At 44.1% G+C, this 23971-nt stretch overlaps 1 protein-coding gene across 1 annotated transcript in view; it reads left to right on the forward strand.

Annotated features, from left to right (window-relative positions):
• Positions 1–23971, forward strand: part of XPO1 (exportin 1) — a 543231-nt gene that overhangs the window by 359254 nt on the left and 160006 nt on the right. Inside the window, 2 exon segments of the mRNA XM_030196174.1 lie at positions 11091–11178; positions 11181–11224. Of these exon segments, the coding sequence (XP_030052034.1) occupies positions 11091–11178; positions 11181–11224 (132 nt within the window).

Genomic DNA, 23971 nt, shown 5'->3' on the forward strand with positions numbered 1-23971 from the left:
CTCTTAGGCACTAGCACCACCGGACTCGCCCACGGACTAAAGGATTCCTCGATCACCCCAAAGTCCAGCATTTCCTTCACTTGTTTAACTACCTCCTGCTTTTTACCTGGGGATAACCTATAAGGTCGCTGACGAACCACCCTCCCTTCTCTCCGTCTCAATTTCATGTACTATTAAGTGTGTCTCCCCAGGACAACGCTGTAGAACATCCTGAAAACTCCACACAGAGCTTGCATCTGTTCCTTCTGGGGACCCTCTAAGCTGTCTCCCACGTGTCACTTCCCTAGGAATAAAGATCTCCGATATCTGCGGTCCTAAGTCCTCCTCCAATTCCTCCTCCCCTTTTGCCCATAGGGATTTCCTTTCCTGCCAAGGCTGGAGTAAGTTCGCATGATAGGTCTGAGGCTTCCCTCGCTCATTCAATACCTCATAAGTGACCGGGCCCCAACCGTTTCCTCACCGTACAGGGTCCCTTCCATTTACTGAAAAATTTATGTGGATTATCCGGGACCCTAGACCACCACCTTATCCCTTCCTGAATACTCTGACCTGCGCTCCCTGATCATAATGCGTCTTCTGATAACTTTGGGTTTTCTCTAGAGTACCCCGGGAATAAGTGCCTAACCTCCATAACCCGCCCTTTCAAATCATGAAGATATTCTACTACCGGTCTTATCCTCCCGTTCCGGCGGTACCCACTGCTCCCGGAGAATATCCAACACTCCCCTTGGGGCCCTCCCATATAATAATCAAAGGGGGATACCCCTAGGGAAGCCCTGCACACATTCCCTAGATACATACAATGCAAAAGGCAAAAGTTGATCCCAGTTCTCATAGTGTGATCCTAACCCCTTCCTTAACAACATCTTCAAAGTTTTGTTGAACCTCTCCACTAGGCCGTTGGTTTGAGGGTGATAGGCTGAAGTACAAATGTGTTTAATACCAAAAGCCTCCCAACCTGTACCAGGGAGCGAGAAAGAAAATTGGTGCCTCTATCAGTTAACACCTCCCTAGGAAAGCCAACCTCACAAAAGAGCCGAATCAGCTCCGCAGCAATCACCTTTGCCGAGATATTTCGCAAGGGTATGGCCCAGGGGAAACGGGTAGCCATATCAACAATCACCAGATATAAGAAAACCCTCTCCTGGATTTAAGAAGGGGACCGATAATATCCATTGCCAACCTCCCACACGGATTCTCAATTCGGGAAGAGGTGCAATGGAGCAGGCCTTGGCCCTTTCTCTGTCAGCTTCTGACATAACCACACAGGATTACAGTATTCCTCTACCTCTTTATATACCCCAGGCCAGTAAAAAACCGCCCTAGTAAACTGTTTCAACTGTATTCTGGATCCCTTTATGTCCTCCCAGAGGATGGTCATGGCGCTAACTGTAACACCAACTTCCGGAATCCCCTAGGTACAATAAGTTGTTTAATCTCCTCCTCACTGCCCTCAGCTGGCATCACACCGAAACAGTAAACCCTTCTCTATCACAAACTTGGGGTCCCTGTGTCCCCCCCACCGGCTCCCTCGCCCGTTCCCAGGCATATTTCAATGTGAGATCTGACTCCGGTTCCCTGCTAAAAATAAGGGAACCTGCTCAACAACTCCTCAGGATCCTCCGGAACTCCCCTCCCTGCTCAATCCCTTCATTGTCTGAGTCCTGTGCCTCTGGTTAATTTTTTTACTGTGCCCTGACTCCCGCGTCTTCCCAGGTGCCCCTAGTACCTCCAAATGAAAGGGAAAAATATGTGACAAGTTCTGCTCTACTCCGTCTGCTCTTTCCTCTGCCCCCGAGTAACGACCAACCCTTCCTTTTCTCTTAAACAGTGCACAAATGGGGGCCAATCCCTCCCCAAAATTAGTTCCTGAGGTAGCCGGGGTAATATTGCCACCCATACCCAGTGTGACCCTGAAGGACCTTTATACCAACTCGCTTAAGGGGATATGTAGTGGTAGCCCCGTGAACACACTGAATGTTAACCTCCCGCCCCTATTATCATTACATACTCCTCTCTTTCCCTTTATTCTTTCCCACAGGGCCCGAGACAGCATGGTCTGATCCGCCCTGAATCTAGCAGAGCATTGACCCAGACCCCACATATCTCCACTGGCTTGCCTCAATTGTTTCACCACTGGCCCTTGGGAGTACGAGGTGAACCCTAGTTTAGCAAAACAGTCCCTCCTCAGATGTCCTTTCCTTCCACACCGGTAACACATTCTCTCCTCATTCACTGAAGGTCTGGCCCCTGTTACGCTACCACTTTCTCCCCCATTCGTCCCCCTCCCCCTTCACACCGCTGGGCCTCCAGGAAGCATTCCATGCTTTTAATGGCCTCCTCAAGTGACATACACCCCTTCTTTATCAAATCCACCCGAACTTTTCAGGTAGTGCCTCCAAAAATTGTTCCAGCACAAGCTCTTGCATTACCTGATTCATAGTTCTCTTTTCAGGCTCTAACCACTTTCCTGCTAAATCCAAAAGCTTTTGAGCCAACGCCCGGGGTGTTTCACTCTCCACCCAGCGTAATTCTCTGAATCGCCTTCTATATGTGTGGCGGCTCACTCCATACCTGTCCAGAATAGCTTCTTTCAATTTGGTATAGTCCGCCACCTCCAGTGTAGGCAAAGCCCTAAAGGCGGCCAAGGCCTCACCAGACAGCGCAGGGGCTAATCGAATTGTCCATTGTTCCCGGGGCCACCCTGCAGCCACCGCCACCCTTTCAAATGCCCCTAAGTAATCTTCAATATTGTCCGACTCAGTCAGCTTACCCCACGGCAGCCAGTCACTCCGGGAAGTCCTCCTACTCCCACCGCTCCTTCTGCTCGCTCCACTCTTCCATCCGGCCCCCTGTCAGACAACCGTCCTCCACCTCGAAGCAACTCCTGAAATAAGTCCAAGAGAGGTTGCTGCTGTGCCACGGGAAGCCGCCAACGACTCCTCCAATAGCTGATGAGCCATCTCTTGCTGTTTCTGAAATTGATGCGTCATAAACGCAAACAGCTCTTTGGGATCCATATCCTTCACCGGATTCCCCGCACCTGCAAAAAGACAAAAAAAAAACAACCACCCAAGTGCGGTATCTCACAAACTCTTTTCCACTGCACAGAAACTGTGCTTCTCCAATTACTGTATCCTCCCTCGCCTCCTCCCTCGGTACCCTTTACCTGGGTAGGCGAGTAATACGCCTTTGTCAGCGTTGGCCCACACGACGGGCTTCCGAAACCTCCAGGACTCCTGCACCTCGCTCCGACTGCTCGACTGGTCTGGTCCGGAACCCACTCCACTCCTTCCAGGACACTACTCCTTCCCGTGGAGGTTCACTGCGATCCCACCACTGCCACCATAATATGTCACGCTCAGCCGCCAGATCCGCGCCACTCTTTCTCAGTCCTCTTCCTTTCTTTACCAAGCACGCCCTTCACTCACGAGTCGACAGTCTGCAATCAGGGTCTCCGGACAACAGGCAAATCACCAGAAGTGCTTTATTAGCTCCTGAGTACATTTACTCTGCTTTAAGGCTTCACAGGCCTTTCTCTCTCCTCAGTGTAGCTCCACTTTAAACCCAGTTCATTGGAGCCCTGCTTGCAATATAGTTCAGCGTGGGCCTGCTTTCCACACAGTTCACTTTGGCCCTGCTTTCAATATGGTTTCCCCCCCAGCACTGCTTCTAATCCAGTACTTAGTTGCACTGCTCTTTCCCACAGTTACTGAGCACTGCTCACAAGTCAGTTCAGTTAGCAATGTTTTTCCTCCTCAATTCAGTTTAGCACTGCTTTCAAACACAGTTTAGTTTAGCATTGCCTCACACACAGTTCATCTTAGAAATGAAATTAAACAGTTCAATTCATGGCAATATGGTCTAAGTCACTTTTCTCACCTCTTAGACCTAATGACCCACCTCCCTCATTGTCAGCACAAACCACCTGACATCCACCCACCGGGTCAATTCACCAAGGCTTCATTCACTCTCTCCAGTTCAGTTCAATAACTCACTTTAAGAGCCCTCCACCAGCACTTCCATTTCCTCCTCATTCTCCCCTCCTTTCTCCTCCTCCAGTTCCATTCTCTCCTCCCCTTCCTCCCTTCCCCCATCTGATTCCATCTCCCAATCACAACCCCGGGCTCCTCCCTCCCTTGCATAGATTCTTCTCCCTTCACCTGATCTGTCTGCTGGTGCTGCACTGCCTTCTGGGGCTTATAGTTTCTTAGCTCCTGGCTTCTCTGACGTTGCCCTGCCTTCTGGGCTTTGTAGTTCCTTGGTTCTGAATCTCTCTGGTGCTGCACTGCCTTCTGGGGCTTGTAGTTTCTTTGCTCTTCACAATAGCTTGCTTATTACGTCATTTAGGGGATTGGTACCAGCAGACAGAGGTATACACTCCGGTGGCCATGGAAAAGGCATTGTGTAGGCCAAGGCATAATTTCTATATGTTACATGCGAGGGGGAAAGAAGTGGAGGCACATGCTAGATCAAGTGTTTTGATAGGACCATTGAGGGCGCTGTGGAGGGATCTGGCTAAGATTTGGGCCTTTGATGGTGGGTGTAGTAGGCTTCTCCCCCTGCAGGGAAATGACGCCTTTCGTCCGGGCACTGAAAATCTTGGATTGAGGGAATGGGGTGAGAGGGGGATTGTATTTTTACATCAGGTACTGGAGCCTGCTGGAGCAATCAAATCCATGAGGACCTTGGTCTAAATCCTACAGATTGGAGCTCCAGATTTGCTTACGAACAGGTACGACACTATGTAGCATCTTTGCCCTAAGAGGACGCTGGGTGTCGATGTGGCCACCAAGCTGGAAGATCTTTTGGAGGTACCGGTCGGGGGACCCTGTATCCATCTCCCTGTTATATAAGCGATTGATAGCTACCCGTCCACAGAGAGATTTAGGAAAAGTGGCTGCTAGGTGGGCAAAAGACACACAGACGGAGGTTTCAACCCGGGACCTTCTGCGGGGTTTTGAGAGGGGTGGGGAAATGGACTAGGAGTGTAGAACTTCGGGAATGTCAGTTTAGAGTAATCTACAGAGCATATACATCACAGTCCCGTTTATACCGGATGGGGTATCTAGAATCGGCTCAGTGTAGGCGATGTGGGGCGAACCAAAGTGATTTTTACCATGCTTTTTGGCAATGTCCTGCAACTGAGGCTTTTTGGAGACGGATACTAAGGTTTCTGGAAGGAGTTGGAGGATCCCGGATCAGGCGTTGCCAAAATGCATTTTGCTGGGATGCCAAAGTCCGGTGGAGGGGGGTACAGCTTACCAAAATGCACTTGTTCACAAGGCCTCTGTGGTTGGTATGAAATGTATCCTGGTGAATTGGACACTGGAGCGGGCCCCCTCTTTCTGGCAATGGCGTAATCGTTTGCATGCCTTACTTTTGTTGGAGCTTCAGGATGCTGTGCCAGAGGTAAAGGTGACGTCACTAGCTGAGATGTCAGTTGAACACCCAACTGGTAAAAAAGATATGCGTGACTAAGGCATATGAATGTAAAACACATTATTAAAAAATTAAAAAATAATAATAGATGTAATCAGCGAACCATGTCATAAAAAGAACTATAAACTATCAAACCTCATGAATACCAAATAAAAAATGCCAAATAAAAGCGCTGGGTTTTAGTTTTATCTAACGGCTCGATGTATACTACGTAAGTTCTGTCATAATGAAACTGGCTAGAATAGAAAAAAGGCAAAGAAAAACACAAAGACTCACCGTAATGCGGAACTGAGCTGTGCTACTCAGTCCGTACGCAATCAAAAGCAAAATTTCAAAAGGCCCGCGATAACGGAATAAATACCGGAAGTAAAGATGACGTCACTTTCCCATGTGATCAACAAACACCGTTGCTAAGGTGATGTGTACCATTTGGATAGGGCCGGCACGTGCTAATATGAAGCGATAAAACCAACTGCTTTGCCCTTAAAAAACAAAGGGAATTGAATTACACTGCTGGTGATGTCTCCCAAAGCACGAAGTTACATTCTTAATAAACTCAGCGCGTTAAAGGGTCCTACTTCAGCAACTTGTGTCACTTAAGTAAGAACGAGGTTAATGACTCGGTGGGTTTATAGGTCGCTCAGGCAGAAGGGGATAGGGAGGGGGGAGGGGAGTTATTTTTTAGTTCAATGCACTCGTATTAGGTCTTGGTAAGAGATCACCTTGGGGTGGTAGGAGGGAGGGCCATCAGAACACAGGCTCTCCAGCTTGGGCCCCAGGAAAGGGTGCTAACCATATCATTTGGGGACTGCAGGTCCATTGCTGATAATATAGAACATGATCTTCGTAGCAATGGAAGGAGTGTGGTCGCTAATACGTTTCTGATAAGAGGTTATTACTTCATTGGTTGTTTCTCTTTTATCCTTACGGTGAAGTTGGGGGGGGGGGGGGGGGTTGGGGGTGGAGTTTGGAGATCTATTAATAATGTAAAAACATGATGACGGATAATGTTATATTGTTTATTTGTGTCAGCTGTTCAGAACTTGAAATGTCTCACAAGTCTTGTATATCCTGGCTGTCATCAATAAAAATGTTGAACCATAAAACTAGGAACAGCCAAAAAAAAAAAAAAAAAAAGGACAGTCCCTGCTCAAAAGAGCTTACAGTCTAATGGGCGAACTGTCAAGTGGGGGCAGTCAGTAAAACTTCAATCGTGATCACTTCAGTGTGAGAATTCAACCGGAGGAGCCTCCCTGCAACGGAAGTTCTCACCGGGAACCTGAATGGAAAACGGTGAAACCTTTGGGTCTCAATAAGGAGGTAGAATGGGCAGCTATGTAATTGGGGGCGGGAACCCTTTAAGAAAGAGACTTGTCTCCATATGGTTCAGTTGTAAGTGTTAAAATTAGAATTGATTGTGTTTTGTGAATGTGTTGACATGGTATAAGACTAGGTATTGGTGTTTGTTGTAGGTTAGTCTCCTGATGACGCACATCTTGCAAAACATGCAGTTGTGTAGAGACCAAAGGACCTAGATGTAAAACATTCAAAGTGCCAGCTCACCTGCCCCAGCTCCCCCCAACCACCACCACCACCAATCAAGCGACACTTAAGCATCTTTCCTGGAAAGTCATTCCTGGTATCCATTACCTCAAGCTGCAAGCTCTAGCTCATTTCTGTTACACCCAGTTCTTACCAAATAAGGGATTTTAAAAGTTTCACCTTAATCAAACTATTGTCCTGACAGTCTTTCCCAAATCTTACTCCCAACTAACAGAAGCTACCATGCACATGTAGAACTGTAGAAGAGCCTTTCTATACCTGTCACCTTAGGGGGCCAATCAGGATATCAGAAAGGTTGAACCTTTTGTGTCCTTTAACCACAGCAATTCTGGGCTGGTAGTTTTCAAACAGACCCTTTCATTTTGGGTTATAGACTACATTGACTTAGGCAAGGCTAGGGAACCCTTGTCAGATTCATTTCAGTTCACCGGGCTCATTTAAAATCTGTGACATTGGCTAACCTTGCATCTGCTATGATTGCGGACATCTAAAGTGATTTTCTTCATCAGACATCACATCTTGGACACATCTTCTCATAAGTGCAGCATTCTTGGACATTCAGTTCTGCACAACTTGTAGCAAACTATCTTCCTCCTATCTTATTCCCCAGGTCCATCATTCTGAACTATAGCAACCTTCAAGTCTGAAACACCCAGACACATTACTCCATTGCCCTAGCTTTTCTACAAAGAAAGCATAATTGCTTACCGTCAATAGGCATTTTTTTGTGAACAGCAGGGGAATGGAGCCACATATAGTCCCTTTTTTTTCTTCACTGCTCATAAACTGATATCAATTGAGAAGGAACTGGGACCATTGGTAGCACAGAATGTCCTGTGGGGTTCTTCTGGTTTATGGAGATAAGGAAATCCAAAAGAGGTGGTGATAGATGCATTCATACTGTGGTTCCATTCCCTTGCTGACCATAGAGAACACCCATTAAAGGTAAACAGTTCCACTGTACTACAGTAAATTTATTGTATCCACTTAGATTGAAACCCAATTTGATACTTAGATAATAATTAGTCTGAAATTTAAAAAAAAAAGGCTTTTTTTTTTTTTTCAGATATTGCAGGTCCCCAGATGCTCAAATAAATCCTAATGCCAGTTTCTCTGATCAGTTCATGAGGAATCCACAGGATTACTAGAGCATCTAATATAGCTGAACATTATTAGGAAGATGTATTTCTTTTCCTTGTACTGGAGGGTAAGAAACCAGAACTGAATTTTTCAGAACCCTCCACTACATAAAGACTTCAATGGACAGAGCAACGGTGCACATCTACATTTTTTTTAATTAGTCTTAGATAGCCCGAGCTGTACCCAGTCAAGATAGCCCCGACAAAAAAGCTCCCGACATAACAGCCACTGTCAAAATGGCCTGCCCACAATATAGCTCTTGATGAATTAGCACCCTGACAAAAGGGCCTCATCAGTCTGCCCAGAATATGGCACTGCATTTTTTCCTAATAATCTTATCTTGCCAAACAGGATAAGGTTGGTAAGACTATGAAAATGACAATATTATTTGTTTTTTTAAATTAGCATGTTCATGGAAGAATAGTTTCCTTAAGCAGCAGAACAGATCATGAATACCAGGTGGTAGCTATAGAATTTGTTTATTATGTATGCTCTATACAATGCAATGCTGGTAGGAGCCTTTATCAGTGAAGATTTCACTTGTAGTTTATCATCTTTTTTATGATATTTTTTTCTAGGGGGCTAATTTGTGGGAGGGGCCATTTTGTCAAGGGCTATTTTGTTACAAAGCTGTTTTGTCGGGGCTATTTTGTCAGGGCACTTATGTCGGGGTGCCATCTCAAGCACCACTTTTGTCCCCAAATGCAAGGAAGCTAGATCTGAAGTATTAAAAGTTCACTCTAGTCCCAAATTTCAGTTCTGTCCAGCTACCTCAACATTAGTGGAGTCATCCCACAAAGGTGAAATGAACCCAACAATATCCCAGCTTGCCCCCATGGGGAAATGGAGAAAATTGTTTCTCACGGGGAGAAAAATATATTCCAAATGGCTATGGTAAATTCCAGAATTGCTTCGTCAGTTATAGATGATACTTTCGTCATTATATGCAGAAATCACTGTTTGCTTTCTCAAAAAGGCACCCGTACAGATGCAGAAAGGCTTTTGATGCTCCAGCCCATGTTTCATCTGTATTGTACAAGCTAGTTTGGCTGATGGCCTGCTTGTCCTACATGCTTTCACATCTCACTGCAGCTGCTTGGATAATATCTCATGCCTTTGGTCAAGTACTTTTTCAAAGGTTTTTTACTACAATCTTAAGGCTTAATGTTCTGTGTTATCTCTCGGCTATGGGGTTTCCCATGTGTATGAAAGATTCATCGTGTTTGTTGACAGAAAGATAAGTTGCTCATCTCTAACGGGTTCTCTATAAACAATGGAATAAATCACACATACCAATCCTCCATTCTGGGGAGTTGCTACTTCATCTCTATAATAGTCTCATGAGGTGGTGTCTGTTCAGGAAGTCCCATGCATTCTGAGATTTCTGTTTTTCTGCTATTGGGTAATGTCACCCACTTTTGCCTGGCTTATCCTGTGCTCTACAAATAATCCACATTATGGGTAAACAACTAGAGCTTTCTCCCCCTACACATGTTCCTCCCTCCCCCCCCTTTTTTTTTCAAATGTATGAAGACAAATTCTTAAAAAAGAAAACAAAATTTGAACATACCTACTTTTGCTAACCTAACAAATATGAGTATTTTATGGCCACCATTTTTTTTTTTTTTTACAAACCTCCCATCTAGCCTGGCCATTTGTATGGGCCTTCAGCAAGGACCACAGCAAATCGAACTTCGTGCCCTAAGTTTGGAAATTAGTTGTTGCTATTGTACAGTGATTGAATCTCTGTGCACTGCTGCTGAAACACAGGCCATCAGTTTAATATTCTTTCGTTAGGGATCTTATTGGGACATTGCTATCCTGATCTTATTAGAATCTTATTCAGGGAATAGATAGGGGATTTTAAAACTGGAAATATGTTTTCTTGTAGCATAACGCAGAGGGATATTTAAGTTTTTTAAATTTATAAATGTTTGATTTGTCAAACAATGCAAAATGGTAGAGTTTGTGGTGGTGTGATTGGTTGAACCAAATTGCCTTTGTTTTTTGTCTTTGTGTGATACACAGCTGCTAGGCACTTCTGTGGCTTTGGAGCTGTGATTGGCCAGCCTCCACATTTGCCTGTGTATTGGGTAAGCAGCAGTTTTCCACTTGTCCCTCAGAAGGTCCCACCTATCAAATGTATTAGATAATATCCATGCATTAATTTGGCTGAAATTTGGCAGATTATCTTATGGGACCATTTCAAGGACATTTGTTCATGGAGAGAGCCCTGATTATATGTTGTCAGACAAAATAGGAGGCTCTTCATATTGATGGAATCCACGTTTTAAAATGGAGCATTTTAGTAAAAGTGATAGCCCTATTGATTTATTTGAAAATAAATGAGGACAAAGAAGCGAGCTCAAAGACAAAATGTGGGGAGAGATTTATTTTTCAGCTTTTCCTTTTCAGGAGAAAGGCATGAGCCAAATCCAAATCACATAATTTTCGTGTCTGAGGTTTCTAGCTAATATTTTCTTTATAAAGTAGAGATGTCTGAAGAACCACTTACGTTTTGAATATAAATAAGGTGGTGATCCACACAGTAAAGTTGAACTATGATTGCTACACTACTTGTTTTCAATGCAGTCATAACTTTGGGCCCTGTTTACTAAGGTTCGCTAGCGTTTTTAGCAAATACTAAAAATGCTACTGCACCTACAGCACAGCTTATTAGACAGTGCCTTCTGTTGTAAACCCTAATCTATAATTTGTTTTTATGTTGTTACATAACCCTTTGCATAAGCAAAGCCTAAATTTTCACAACTCTTACATTCAGATTGTATGTAGTTCATACTTTGTCACAAAAAGTTTTGTATACAATTAAATGTAAAAATTTAACAAATTGATATATGATTTATATTAAGTAGATTGTGTGTAGTACTTAATAAATTGATATACTTTGAAAAATGTGATTTTTTTTTTTTTTTTTTTTTTTTTAGGTTCACACATTTTATGAAGCTGTGGGTTACATGATTGGTGCGCAGACAGACCAGACTGTTCAGGAACATTTGATAGAAAAATATATGTTGCTCCCAACCAAGTATGGGATAGTATAATTCAACAGGCAACAAAAGTAAGAAATAATATATTTGATTGTTCAAGTGTCTCTACATAGCTTATAAAGAGTAAGTTTGCAAATGAGTTGATAACTTAGATCCTCTTTTACCAAACCACGCTAACAATTGCAATGCCAGGAATCACTAACGCGGTTTGTTAAAAGAGGCCCTTAGATTGTTAGTATTAAGTAATTAATATGACATTTACAGGAGGATGAGCAGTTCTTAGTGTTCAAAGCTTTCTCTACTTAGAATTTATAGTGAATTCTTAATTCCAGCAGCAGTTAAAGGGAAAAAATAATTAGTACGTGGCAGTTTGTAAATATTGTTCTTACTGATAGTTGATAAGTTTTCTTTTTATTTTCCCCCTATTTAAACAAAGTTTTTATTTTTACAGTTACTGAGATTTTGCAACAGGGCAGAGCAATTCTAATTATGATTACTCTGTTCTCCAAGGACAAGCAGGAGCCTGTATTCCTGGACGAGTGACATCATCCAATGGAGCCCACACCAGCAATGCTGCTTAGCTCATCTTCCAAAAGCTTTTGGAAGCATTGCACTGCGGTTGTGCATGCCTTCCTGACTGCAGCTGTTACGCAGGACCTGGTCATTGTTTTTTTCTATGGAGCACTATGGACATGCTTGTTACAACAAGCAACAGGTTGAAAAATTGGTCTCCTAATAGATATCTGTATTTGGGGGGGGGGGGGGGGAGGAGTCTTCACCTGACGTGGTTCGTGTTTCACCTCACATAGGCTGCTTCAGGGGTATAATGCTATAAACAAAACAATGTAGGGGACCCCAGTGATAGACCTCTTTCACTTCTCAGAACAAAAACTTCCCCGCTTTTCTTCAGATTATATGCTCCCAACCGTACAGCCCCAGGTGCCTTCTTGCTCCACTTGGGAACGGACCACCTATATGCTCCCCCCCCCCCCACCACCACCACTATCTCTCATAGGGAAACTGCGCTGAGACAAGGGGACCATGATTCTAATAGCTCCATACTGGCCACTGCAAATCCAGTCCTCTCTTCTAGAGTTATTGTCCAGGGAACCATTGAAGTTAGATCCTCTTTCAACCTAATAACACAGAACGAGGGGCTCCTCTTCCATCCAGACTCTCGCTCTCTAATGTTGACGGCTTGGTTCCTGACGACATAAGTTTATGTTCCTTAAACTTTCCTGATGCAGTCTCTAGGATACTCCTAATCTCTAGGAAACCTTCTATATGAAAATGTTACTGTTGGAAAAGATTTTATTTTCTCTGGTGTGCAGCCAGAGCACTCGATCCTACTATAGACTCTCTGCTTATCCTTATGGAATACCTCCTCCACCTTTCAAATTCTAGCCTAAAACTAAGAGTACTTTTGAATGCCATCAGTGCATTTCATTCTAAAGTTGATAATAAGCCAGTTTCAGTTTATTGCTTAATAGTTAGTCATGAAAAGTTTGTTTCATACCAAACCTCCTATCAAACCACCTCTGGAGTGGGATCTCAATGTCTAACTAACAGCTCCCATGAATCCTCCATTTGAACCACTTCCTTCCTGTTTTTAATAGCTCTTACTTCTGTCAGAAGTGTCAGTGAGCTTCAAGCAAGCTTCAAGCCCTTGTGGCAGATCCATTTTACACCAGGTTCGACCACGACAGGATTGTACTCAGAACCCACCCAAAATTCTTTCCTAAAGTGGTATTTGAGTTCTACATAAGAACATAAGAGTAGCCATACTGGAATGGACAAATGGTCCATATAGCCCAGTATCCTGTTTTCCAAACAGTGGCCAAACTAGGTCACAAGTACCTGGCAGAAACCCAAATCGTGCCAACTCTCCATACTGCAAATCCCAGGGCAAGCAGTTGCTTCCCATGTCTGCCTCAATAGCAGATTATGGACTTTTCCTCCAGGAATTTGTCCAAACCTTTTTTTAAACCCAGGTACGCTAACTGCTGTTACCACATCCTCCGGCAAAGAGTTCCAGAGTTTAACTATTTGTTGAGTGAAAATATACTTCCTCCTATTTGTTTTAAAAGTATTTACATGTAACTTTTTTTGAGTGTCCCCTAGTCTTTGTACTTTTGGAACAAGTAAAAAAAATCAATTTACTTCTACTTGTTCTACACCATCCCCTTTATCACTTTGGTCACTCTTGTTTGAATCTTTTCTAATTCCGCTATATCTTTTTTGAGATACAGTGACAACTGAATGCAATACTCAAGGTGCAGACGCACCATTGATTAATACAGAGGCATTATAGTATTTTCGGTCTTATTCATAATCCCTTTCCTAATAATTCCTAGCATCCTGTTTGTTTTTTTGGCCTCCACCACACACTGAGCAGAAGATATCAACATATTATCCACAAAGACACCCAGATCTTTTTCATGAACGCTGACCCCCCAAGGTGGACCCTAGTATCAGGTACCTATGATTCGGATTACTCTTTCCAATGTGCATCACCTTGCATTTGTCCACATTAAATTTCATCTGCCATTTGGATTCCCAGTCTTCCAAGTCCCTAAGGTCTTCCTGCAATATTTCACAGTCCGCACGTGCTTTAACAACCTTGAATAGTTTTGTGTCATCTGCAAATTTAATCACCTCACTCTTTGTTACGATTTCCATATCATTTATAAATATGTTAAATAGTACTGGTCCCAGTACAGATCCCTGCGGCACTCCACTGTTCTCCCTCCTTCATTGAGAGAAATGACCATTTAACCCTACCCTCTGTTTTCCGTCCAATAACCAGTTCCTTATGCACAGCATAACCTTGCCTCCTATTCCATGACTTTTTAATTTTCTTAGGAGTCTTTGTCAAAAGCTTTCTGAAAATCTAGATACACTGTATCAACCGGCTCACCTTTATCCACATGTTTATTCACACCTTCAAAGAAATGAAGCAAATTGATGAGGCAAGACTTCCCTCGGCTGAACTCATGCTGACTCTTGCCCATTTAACCATGTTTGTCTACGTGTTCTGTAATTTTATTCTTTATAATAGATTCCTCTATTTTGCCTGGCACCAATGTCCAGCTTACCGGTCTATAATTTCCCAGTTCGCCTCTGGAACCCATTTAGAAATCGGCATCACATTGGCCACCCTCCAATCTTCGGGTACTATGGACAATTTTAACATCAGGTTACATGTTACTAACTGCAGATCAGCAATTTCATGTTTGAGTTCTTTGAGTACCCTTGGATGTATGCCATCCGGTCCAGGTGATTTACTGCTCTTTAATTTGTCAATTTGGCTCAGTACATCTTCCAGGTTCACCAAGATTTCTTTCAGTTCCTCCGCATTATCACCCTTGAAAACCATTTCCGGTACAGGCAGATCTCTTGCATCTTCTTCCGTAAAGACAGAAGCAAAGAATTGATTCAGTTCTCCACTATGACCTTGTCCTCCCTGAGCACCCCTTCTGCTCCTTTCATGATTTGACCGTCCCATGGATTCCCTCGCAGGCTTTCTGCTTCTGATGTACCTGGAAAAGTTGGTACTGTGTGAGTTTTAGCCTCTGCAGGATGTTTCTCTTCATATTCTCTTTTAACCTTCTTTATTAATGCTTTGCAACTGACTTGCCATGCTTATGTTGCTTCTTTTCTTCATTTGGGTCCTTTTTCCATACTTTGAAGGACAATCTTTTGGCTGTAATGGCCTCTTTTACTTCCACTTTTAACCATGCTGGCTGACGTTTTCTCTTTCCACATTTGCAAATACGTGGAATGCATCTGGACTTTTGAATAACGTCCACGCCTGAATTAGTGTCCTAATGTTTGCAGCCGATCCTTTTAGTTTCTTTTTAACCATTTTTTTCATTTTATTATAGTTTCCCTTTCGAAAATTCAATGCAGCTATAGTAGATTTCCTTTACGGGTTCATCCCAGATAGTAGCTCAACCTTGATCATGTTATGATCACTGTTTCCCAGGGGACCCAACACTGCCACCTCTCGCACTATGCCCTGCTCGCCCCAAGGACTAAATCCAAAATGGCTCCCCCTCTCGTCGGTTCCTGGACCAGCTGCTCCAAGAAGCTTTCATTTATTACATCAAGAAATTTTATCTCCCTGGCTCTCCCTGATGTAACATTTATTTATTTGTTACATTTGTACCCACATTTTCCACCTATTTGCAGGCTCAATGTGGCTTACATAGTACCGTAAAGGTGTTCAACAGTCGGTTGATAACAAATACAAGGTTATATTGTGGTTGAATGAGGTAGTTATGTAACAGGCATCATGGGGGTCGAACTGTATTGTCCAGTACGATCATTGGTTATGTTGTGTTGCTGGGTGTAGGGATTTACGTTGGATCGATGGGGTAAGCCTTTTTAAGGAGGGTGGTTTTTAGTGATTTCCTGAAGTTTAGATGGTCATGGATTGTTTTCACGGCTTTTGTGAGTCCATTCCAGTCAGTATTGGGGTAATTGAAATCAGTGAAATTATCCGGAATAAGTAGAATACAATATCAAAAGGTTTTCAAAATTCTACCTGGCTTACAATCTGTTTGAGGGCAACAGTGGCAGGAAATAATGAAAAAAGTGGAGAAAAAAAGACTTCAGAAAAATCGGAACTTCCTTGTTTTTAAAGGACACGCCTTTTGTTTAATGAGGGAACCACTTCAATCATATGTCTTCACAAAAAAAACTCCACTTTGTCAAATTCACAAAAACACTGCCACGATGCCTCAACAAACATTGATAATGGAGAGTCAACTTTCAAAAACACATAACTTGGAGTGGGTACTTATCTTAACCAACGATATCCACACACAGTCCAGTCTTGTACCCAATTTGCCAGCCTTCCTAATCTCTGTAAACATTTCTTTATACATCTGTTCGTTTTGTCCTGGCGGATGGTAGTACAGACCTACAAGAATACTCCTTCCCTTCACACATGGAATTTCGATCCATAATGATTCCACACTGCTATCTGTCCTGCATTGCCTGCTAGAGGTTATCTGTTAATGCTGTGGTACAAAGTTCAAGTTTTAAAACTAGGGGGAAAAGAGTATAGAAATTAGTAGATAAAGTTTGCTTTTTTTATATTTTTATTCTGCCTATCACTAACCTACAATTCCTCCTTTAAACCCCAATCTTTATGTTCCCAAAACACAAAGCAAAATAATGTTCACTTGCCAGAGAAATGTCCTCTTTTCTCAACTTCTCAGAAAGTTCTATCTGTTTTCTTCCCTAAACCACACACTATTCCTGGAGAAGCAGTACTGCATACTTTAGACTGCAAGCATTCTCTGGCATATTATCTAGAACATCCAAAACCTCATAGGGATTCCTCCCAGCTTTTTGTGTCCTTCAACCCTAACTGATTGGGAATTCCCATCACCAAACCTACAATCTCAACTTGGCTGGCTGACTGCATTTCCTACATATATACTCAGGCTCAGCTGACCCTTCATGTCCAGGTCAATGCTCACAATTTAAGAGCCATGATGGCTTCAGCAGCCCATTTCCGCTCTGCCTCCATTGAAGACATTTGCAAGATGACTACGTGGTCTTCTATCCACACCTTCACTGCTGTCTGGAGCAGCATTCTAGGCGGGATAACCAGTTTGGACAAACAGTCTTTCAGAATCTTTTACTACTTTTTAGCTCTACCCTTGGGGCCCCTTTTTTTCCTCCAGGCTCACTAGCTGCTTAGATGCAAATTTTATTTATGTTGTGAGCCTTGCAGCTAGTGAGTCCCACGTGTTAATATGTTAAATTAGACCATACCTCTTACTCTGTTTATGATTATACCTTTTGCAACATAGTGTAAGCCACATTGAGCCTGCAAATAGGTGGCAAAATGTGGGGTACAAATGCAGCAAATAAAATAAAATGTGAGAATATTATTCCTGCTTGTCCTCGGGTAGCAGGTGTTCTCCAAGGACAGCAGGCATATATTCTCCCATCCCTCCTGCCTCCCCTTGGAGTTGTCTTAGCTTTAATACTGTACTGCTGGTCCTGAGCTCAAGCATCAGATGGGAAGGTACATGCGTAGTGGGGGACAGTGCATTTGGCAGTTTTCGCCTTGGGCTCTGTGGATGACATCACCCACATGCCTGCTGTCCAAACACTTGCTACAGATAAGTAACTTAGCTGTTCAGGAAATATGAGCATGGGAGCACTCAGACGTCCTAGACAACATAAATGAAACATATGTGTTAATCCTACAAATAATCTAATGAATGGATTAAAAAAGTATTCTGCACAATTCAAAGTAAGACAAATAATAAATAACTGCTAAACAATAATGTAACACATCAGTAAAAGTTCATAAAAAAAGAATCTCTCAAAAATCAGTGGTGTAGCGGTTATCTTCCTGTTGATAGCACTATGGTGTTAAATCACTCTTATTGAGGGCTCTCTTCGTTTTCCTTATATATAACAGGTTACAAGAACAATAGCAGGAAATATAACCTTTTCGGTTTTACAAGTAGAGAATTGCTGCAAGACAAGCATTCTCCCAGAGACAAACTATTTTGACTCTTAAAAATTGGCTATAAAGTAAATTTCTTTTTAATGCCCTGCTGTGACAACTGTCATAATGTAATAATTTTTATTAACATCAGTTAGCTTTCTATAAATATCTGTGAACAGTATGCCTTTTTAATTAATTAAAATATCAAGAGAAGGTATCTTTTATACTTAACTAAAATTCAATTGAAATTTTAAATTATCCAGACATTTAATCCATTCATGGAACTCAGTTCTTGCACTGTTTCTCACCAAGGATAAAAATATAGTCAATATATCTTTTCCAAACCTTCAAATGTTCATTATACAGGTGTGTGGTCAAAACACTTTTTCAAACTTAGCCATGTATAAATTAGCAATTGATGGTGTCAGGCTACATTTCATGGCTGTGCCTCTAATTTGTTCATGAAATATTTCATCTAAACAGAAATCTTCCTTCAAGACTATCTCTGCAAGAGAGGTCAGAAAAGCAACAGATATTTTTCTCAGTAGTGTGTGCTTCAGTTAAGTCTCTACAATAACTTTGAGTGCTACATCTTGCAGGATATTTGTGTTTCCTTGTCATCAAGCAGATGAAGCCATTACGTATGGGTTGTGTCCTGCAACCAGCAGGGGGAGATAGAGAGCACTCAACTTTTCACAGTGCCTCATGGCCAGCTAGCTCCACTGCCTCTTCAGTATTCTCTATCTCCCCAAGCAGGGTGGCTGCAGCTTCTTCGAGCTCCATCAAAAATCTGCCTGGGGGTGGCTCCTGGCTTGCCAGTTGTTAGCCGGGATGTTAGAGGCTAAAGCAGCTTCACTTTGAAGGCACATAGGTCAGCCCTTACCCATGCCCCCGTGGATGTGGACATATTAGCTTGCTTTTCCCTGCCTTTCCCACTTATCTGAGCCTCCGGAGTGTTTTTATTTACCTCTTTTGCCTCTGCTTTCCTCACAGCGTTAAAAATAAATAAATAATTAATTAAAGTCGCGCTTTAGCGCAGCGATCTTGGAAAAGAGGTTTTTTCCTTGAGATTATTCTGCAGGACCGGAGCTGTGATACTCGGTCTGGTGAGGTAAGAGTGTTTTCTGACTCCTCCGGGGTGGGCCTGCGATCGGGATGTTTTTGGCGCGAACGGCCATTTTTGAATTTTACCGCCGTTTTCGGCGATGGCTGCGGAGACTGTAAAGCGCTGTTCTAAGTGTGGCAAGCGCAAATCAGCAGCGGGGCTCTGTAATTCATGCTGTACAGACGGTAGAGCCGGCCCGAGCATGGCGAGCGGCAATCTTTTGCGCTCTGAGCTGGCAGCGGACGCCATTTTGGATTTTCCACATGGCACGGCCTCCGTTGCGACGGAGAGCCCTGAATCTGTGGGGGGGGGGGGGGTCCTCTGAGTGAGGCTAATAATAGAGCTGATAGCCCTGGGCAGGATCCAGGCGGTCAGGGAGTGGTTTTCTCCCCTGATTTTGTTTTAATGCTGCATAGGGCGTACATGCTTAAAAGAGCTCTTCCACAGGGATCTTCGGACCCTCTGCCTGCCCCCCCCCCCCCCCCCCCCCCCCCCCCCGGTGGATCCTGGCCTTTTGGAGTTGGCTTTGCTTGTTTCTTATCCTCCTGATAAACGCAGAAGGGCTAATTCCTCTTCTGAGTGTGGCGCACCCCCCCCCCCCCCCCCCGGTCTGGCTATGAGGATTCTGAGGGGTCTGGCAGAACTTCTTGGGCTGAGGAGCCAGAGTCGGGTGCAGAATTGCCACAGGAGCTTGATGATCCGTCTGCGGTGAACATTTTCCACCGCGAGGAGCTGCCAGCGCTTATTTCAGATGCCTTACAAGCCCTCTCGACTGAAGATCCTGGGAGTGGCACAGCCTCCTCTGTTAATCCAAGGATGGCTAGTACCAGAAAGCCTGCTCGAGCCTTTCCTTTGCATGACTCCATCCAAGAGCTTATTTCGGCTCAATGGGCTGACCCGGAGGGACCTTTGAAGGTTGCCAGGGCTATGGGGCAATTATACCCTCTGAGTGAGGAACATTTGGCTCGCTTTGCAATGCCTAAAGTGAATGCCCTGGTCGCGGCTGTGACAAAGAGAACTACCCTCCCTGTTGAAGGAGGTGTTGCCCTGAAGGATATTCAAGACTGCAGACTTGATTCAGCTCTGAAGCGGTCCTTTGATTTCGCAGGTCTCACTGTTCGGGCGTCTGCATGCAGTTGTTATGCTGCTAGAACCTGCCTGGCTTGGTTACAGCATGCAGTGGAACAGCCCGGTGATAGAGCGGATACCTTATCTGTAGTGGCTCCGCGGATGGAGTCGGCCTTGTCCTTTTTGGCTGACGCCCTTTATGATATGGTCAGAGCTTCGGTTAAACAAATGGCTGTAGCAATGTCGGCTCGCCGCACTCTTTGGCTACGACATTGGGCGGCGGACATGGCCTCTAAGCAAAGGTTGGTGAAGTTGCCCTTTCAAGGCCTTCTCCTGTTTGGTGAGGAGCTGGAGAACATTGTTAAAGGCCTGGGGGATTCCAAACCTCAGCGCTTGCCGAATCCTTCCTCTAAGGGTCAGGCGGTCTGCTCCTCTTACAGACCTCGCTTCCGTGAAGCTAGAAGGTACCACCCGGGGCATGCTGCTGGGTTCACTTCGCGTGCCCGCTTTCAGCAGAGAAACTCCTTTCGCTCGGACAAACGTTCCGCAGCTGCCGGGTCAAGGCCTGGAGTTCAGGGGCGACCCTCTCAATGATGGTGCGCCGGCCCCCTCCTCGTTTCCTGTCATTGGAGGAAGAGTTTTCCTCTTTTTCGTGGAGTGGGCCAAAATCTCCGTAGATCAGTGGGTCTTGGACCTGATCAGAGACGGATACTGAATAGAATTCGATGCCCCAGTGAGAGACGTGTTTGTGGAGTCCCGATGCGCTTCTGCCGCCAAACGGGCGGCAGTAGAGGAGACTTTGCACAGTCTGTGCCAGATAGGGGCTGTGACCCCGGTGCCTCCCGCCAAACAAGGTTTAGGCCGCTACTCCATTTACTTTGTGGTGCCACGTAAAGGCGGGTCTTTTCGCCAATCCTGGACTTAAAAGAGCTAACCAAGTCCTTAAGAGTGCGGCATTTTCACATGGAAACCCTGCACTCCGTCATTGCGGCGGTTCAGCCAGGAAAGTTTCTTACGTCTCTGGACCTGAAAGAAGCTTACTTGCACATACCAATTTGGCCCCCGCACCAGAAGTTTCTGAGGTTTGCGGTGTTGGGAAAACATTTCCAGTTTCGGGCCTTGCCTTTTGGCCTCGCCACAGCTCCCCGAACCTTCTCCAAGGTAATGGTGGTAGTAGCTGCCTTTCTCAGACGAGAGGGTATCCGGGTTCACCCGTACCTAGACGACTGGCTCATCAGAGCAGACTCAGAAAAAGAGAGTCATCTAGCTACAGCCAGAGTGGTTTCAGTCCTTCAATCTCTGGGCTGGGTCGTCAATATAGCCAAAAGTTACCTGACCCCCTCGCAATCTCTAGAATGTTTTGGGGGCCAGGTTCGACACAGCCTCAGGCTATGTGTTTCTTCCCGAGCAAAGGCGGTGCAAGCTTCAGAATCATGTCCGTCTGCTCCAGGTGTTTTATATATAGACTGTTCACCTCTTAATGATCTACTATCTGATTTTATTTTAGATGATTTTAATTTGCATGTAGACTCAAAAATATGACTGTAGAAATTTTGTATATATGCTTGAGGCATTAAGTTGGAAACAAATGATAGATGTGCCCACACATTCTGGAGGCCATATTTTAGATTTGATTTTTGTGGATAAAAACCAGTTATATATTTAGCTAGTTGTGAAGTTTTATCAGTACCGCGGTCTGATCATTGTTTTGTTAAGTTTACATTGTCAGTTCTTAAAGGCAAAATAACTATGGCCAACCCTAGGGTGTTTTGTCAAGATTCTTGTTAGATTGCTGAGTTGCAGTCTGCTGTAATCCTCTAGATTGCCTAATTGATGACTCTGGATATAGTTGAATCTGTGAATTTATGGAATAAGGCAGGACTTTTAGATGATATAGCACCCTTGCAAAATCACTAGATTAATTGCTTCCACAAAGTTTCTTAATTTTTGGAAGAACTTAAGATACAGAAATGTAAGTTAAGACAAGTTGAGAGAAGATGGAGGAAATATCCTTCTAGGGATACACTTGAGGAATACAATCTTGAGGTTCAAAGATATAGAACTGTTAGAATGCAAAGAAAGCATTTTTTAGCAAAGTCATGGAGATGATTCAATCAGGTACTAAAGAGCTGTCTTCTGTTGTTGTCAAAGCCATGGAAGGAGTATTTATAGATTTTCTTCTAATAGTTATTAATCATTGATAGAAGGTAGGTTACCTGAGACACTCAAGAAGATAGCGGTGAGACCGCTTATCAAAAGTATATCTGACCCTAAATTAGTGGAGAATTTCAGACCAATTTCATCATTACCTTATTTAGCAAAAGTAATTGAGAAAGGGGGTCTGTGATCAATTTGTTGTTTCTCAATAGAAATAATAATTCTTGACATAAATCAATTTGGATTTTGAGTGAACCATGATATGAGACCCTTCTCATTTCTTTCTTAGATTTTATAAGGGAAGAATTTGATAAAGGTAGTCTGGTTTTGGTGAATATATCAGCTTCCGTAGATACCATTGATCATGGAATTTTGGTTAAAAGATTTAAATCAATATGTTCGAGTGGTTTGGTACTCCAGTGGTTCGAGTTTTTTTTTTTTTTTTTAGAGAATAGAAAATTCTTGAGGACAAGCAGGCTTACCGTTCTCACAAGTGAGTCAACAATCCACGTCACCTGGGAATCGGTAGATAGCCAGCAAAGTAAAAATCTTTCCAGAGCGTTCTGAGGTGCGCGATGCACCTCACTGCGCATGCACAGAGTGCCTTCCCGCCCGCAGTGTGTCGTTAGTTTATTTCTTTCCGCACGAGGAAGTGGCTGCGTTTTACATCACTCCTCACATGCCCAGAAAGAGCCTTACCACGTTTTCAGAGTTTTTTTTCTCTTCTTTTTTTTTTGTTTTGTTTTTATTATTATTTTTAAAAAATAGTAGTTTCCTTTATTTTCTTAAGTTTAGCCCCGCATTAAAGTTTTCTTTCTTTTTCGTTGCTGGCCCCCATTTAGGCCTGCTCGGTCAGGGTTACCCTCTTTTTTTTTTTTTTTTTTTCTTCCTTTCCCTCTTTCTTAGGCACAATCGCGATTTTTGATTTTGCCGGAGCCATTTTGCCCTCCATGTTATCGAAGATTCCCAGTGGCTTCAAGCGTTGCTCCCGGAGCAACCAGACCATCTCAGGTACTGATACACATTCTTCGTGTATTCAGTGCCTTGGGCCCGACCATAGCCCGGCAAATTGTGTCCTTTGCCTTTATATGAAGAAAAGGACACAAATTTCTTAGAGGCTCAAAAAGAGAAACTTTTTGGAGCTTGGTCCTGTTCTTCTACCTCAGCATCAACATCGAGGTCAGTGTTGACATCGAAGGAAGCTTGAGAGTCGAGGTAGGGATGGCTGCTGTGAAACTCCGAGACACTGGGAGCAGTGAGGCATCGAGTGGGTCTCCACCTGTCTCGAGACCTCCTGCTATGCAGGCCCTCCCGAGACTGACCATCATCGGGCCCAACACCGAGGCAACATGAGGATTCAGTGATTTCTCATCAGCACCAAGGAGTTTGGATGAGGTGCATCAGTAGAAGGCCAAGAAGCACCGATGCCCATCTCCTTCGACGCACGGTGCCGAGAGCTCTGGGACGCTGAGGCAATCTGCACCGGAAACTGTCGACGTCGGGAGGACCACTCTCCCTCCATCCAGGAGGTCCCAGCAGCCAAGATCGACAACCTGACCCTAACCGGCCCCTCAGCCTTTACCGATGGTGGCCTTGCTCCCTGAACCTTTGGAGTGATTGATGCAACGATGTGCATTTGGGATGCCTATGCCTGCCATGACTCTCACTGAGGCCCGGACTTGCCCTCAGCCTGCAGTGTTGGCTCCTGTGTCCATTGCCACCCAGGCCAGCTCTCCTTTGACGTCAGTGGAGGAAGCTTCACCAGAGTTGAGGAAGGAGCGACTCTTCGACACTGTTCTAGAAGACATAGGTTCTCCACGTCAAGGCGGGCTCAGTCTCGGACATCCCTGAGGGAAGTGCTGTCCGATACTGAAGAGGAACGCTTGTGGGAATCAGAAGAGGATCCCAGGTACTTCTCCGATAGGTCCTATGGGATCCCTTCTGAGCCTTCCCCTCCACCTGAGAGGAGACTATCGCCACCTGAGAGTCTCTCCTTCATCTCCTTTGTACAGG

The sequence above is a fragment of the Microcaecilia unicolor genome, chromosome 3, assembly GCF_901765095.1.
Source record: "Microcaecilia unicolor chromosome 3, aMicUni1.1, whole genome shotgun sequence".
Classification (NCBI taxonomy): domain Eukaryota; kingdom Metazoa; phylum Chordata; class Amphibia; order Gymnophiona; family Siphonopidae; genus Microcaecilia; species Microcaecilia unicolor.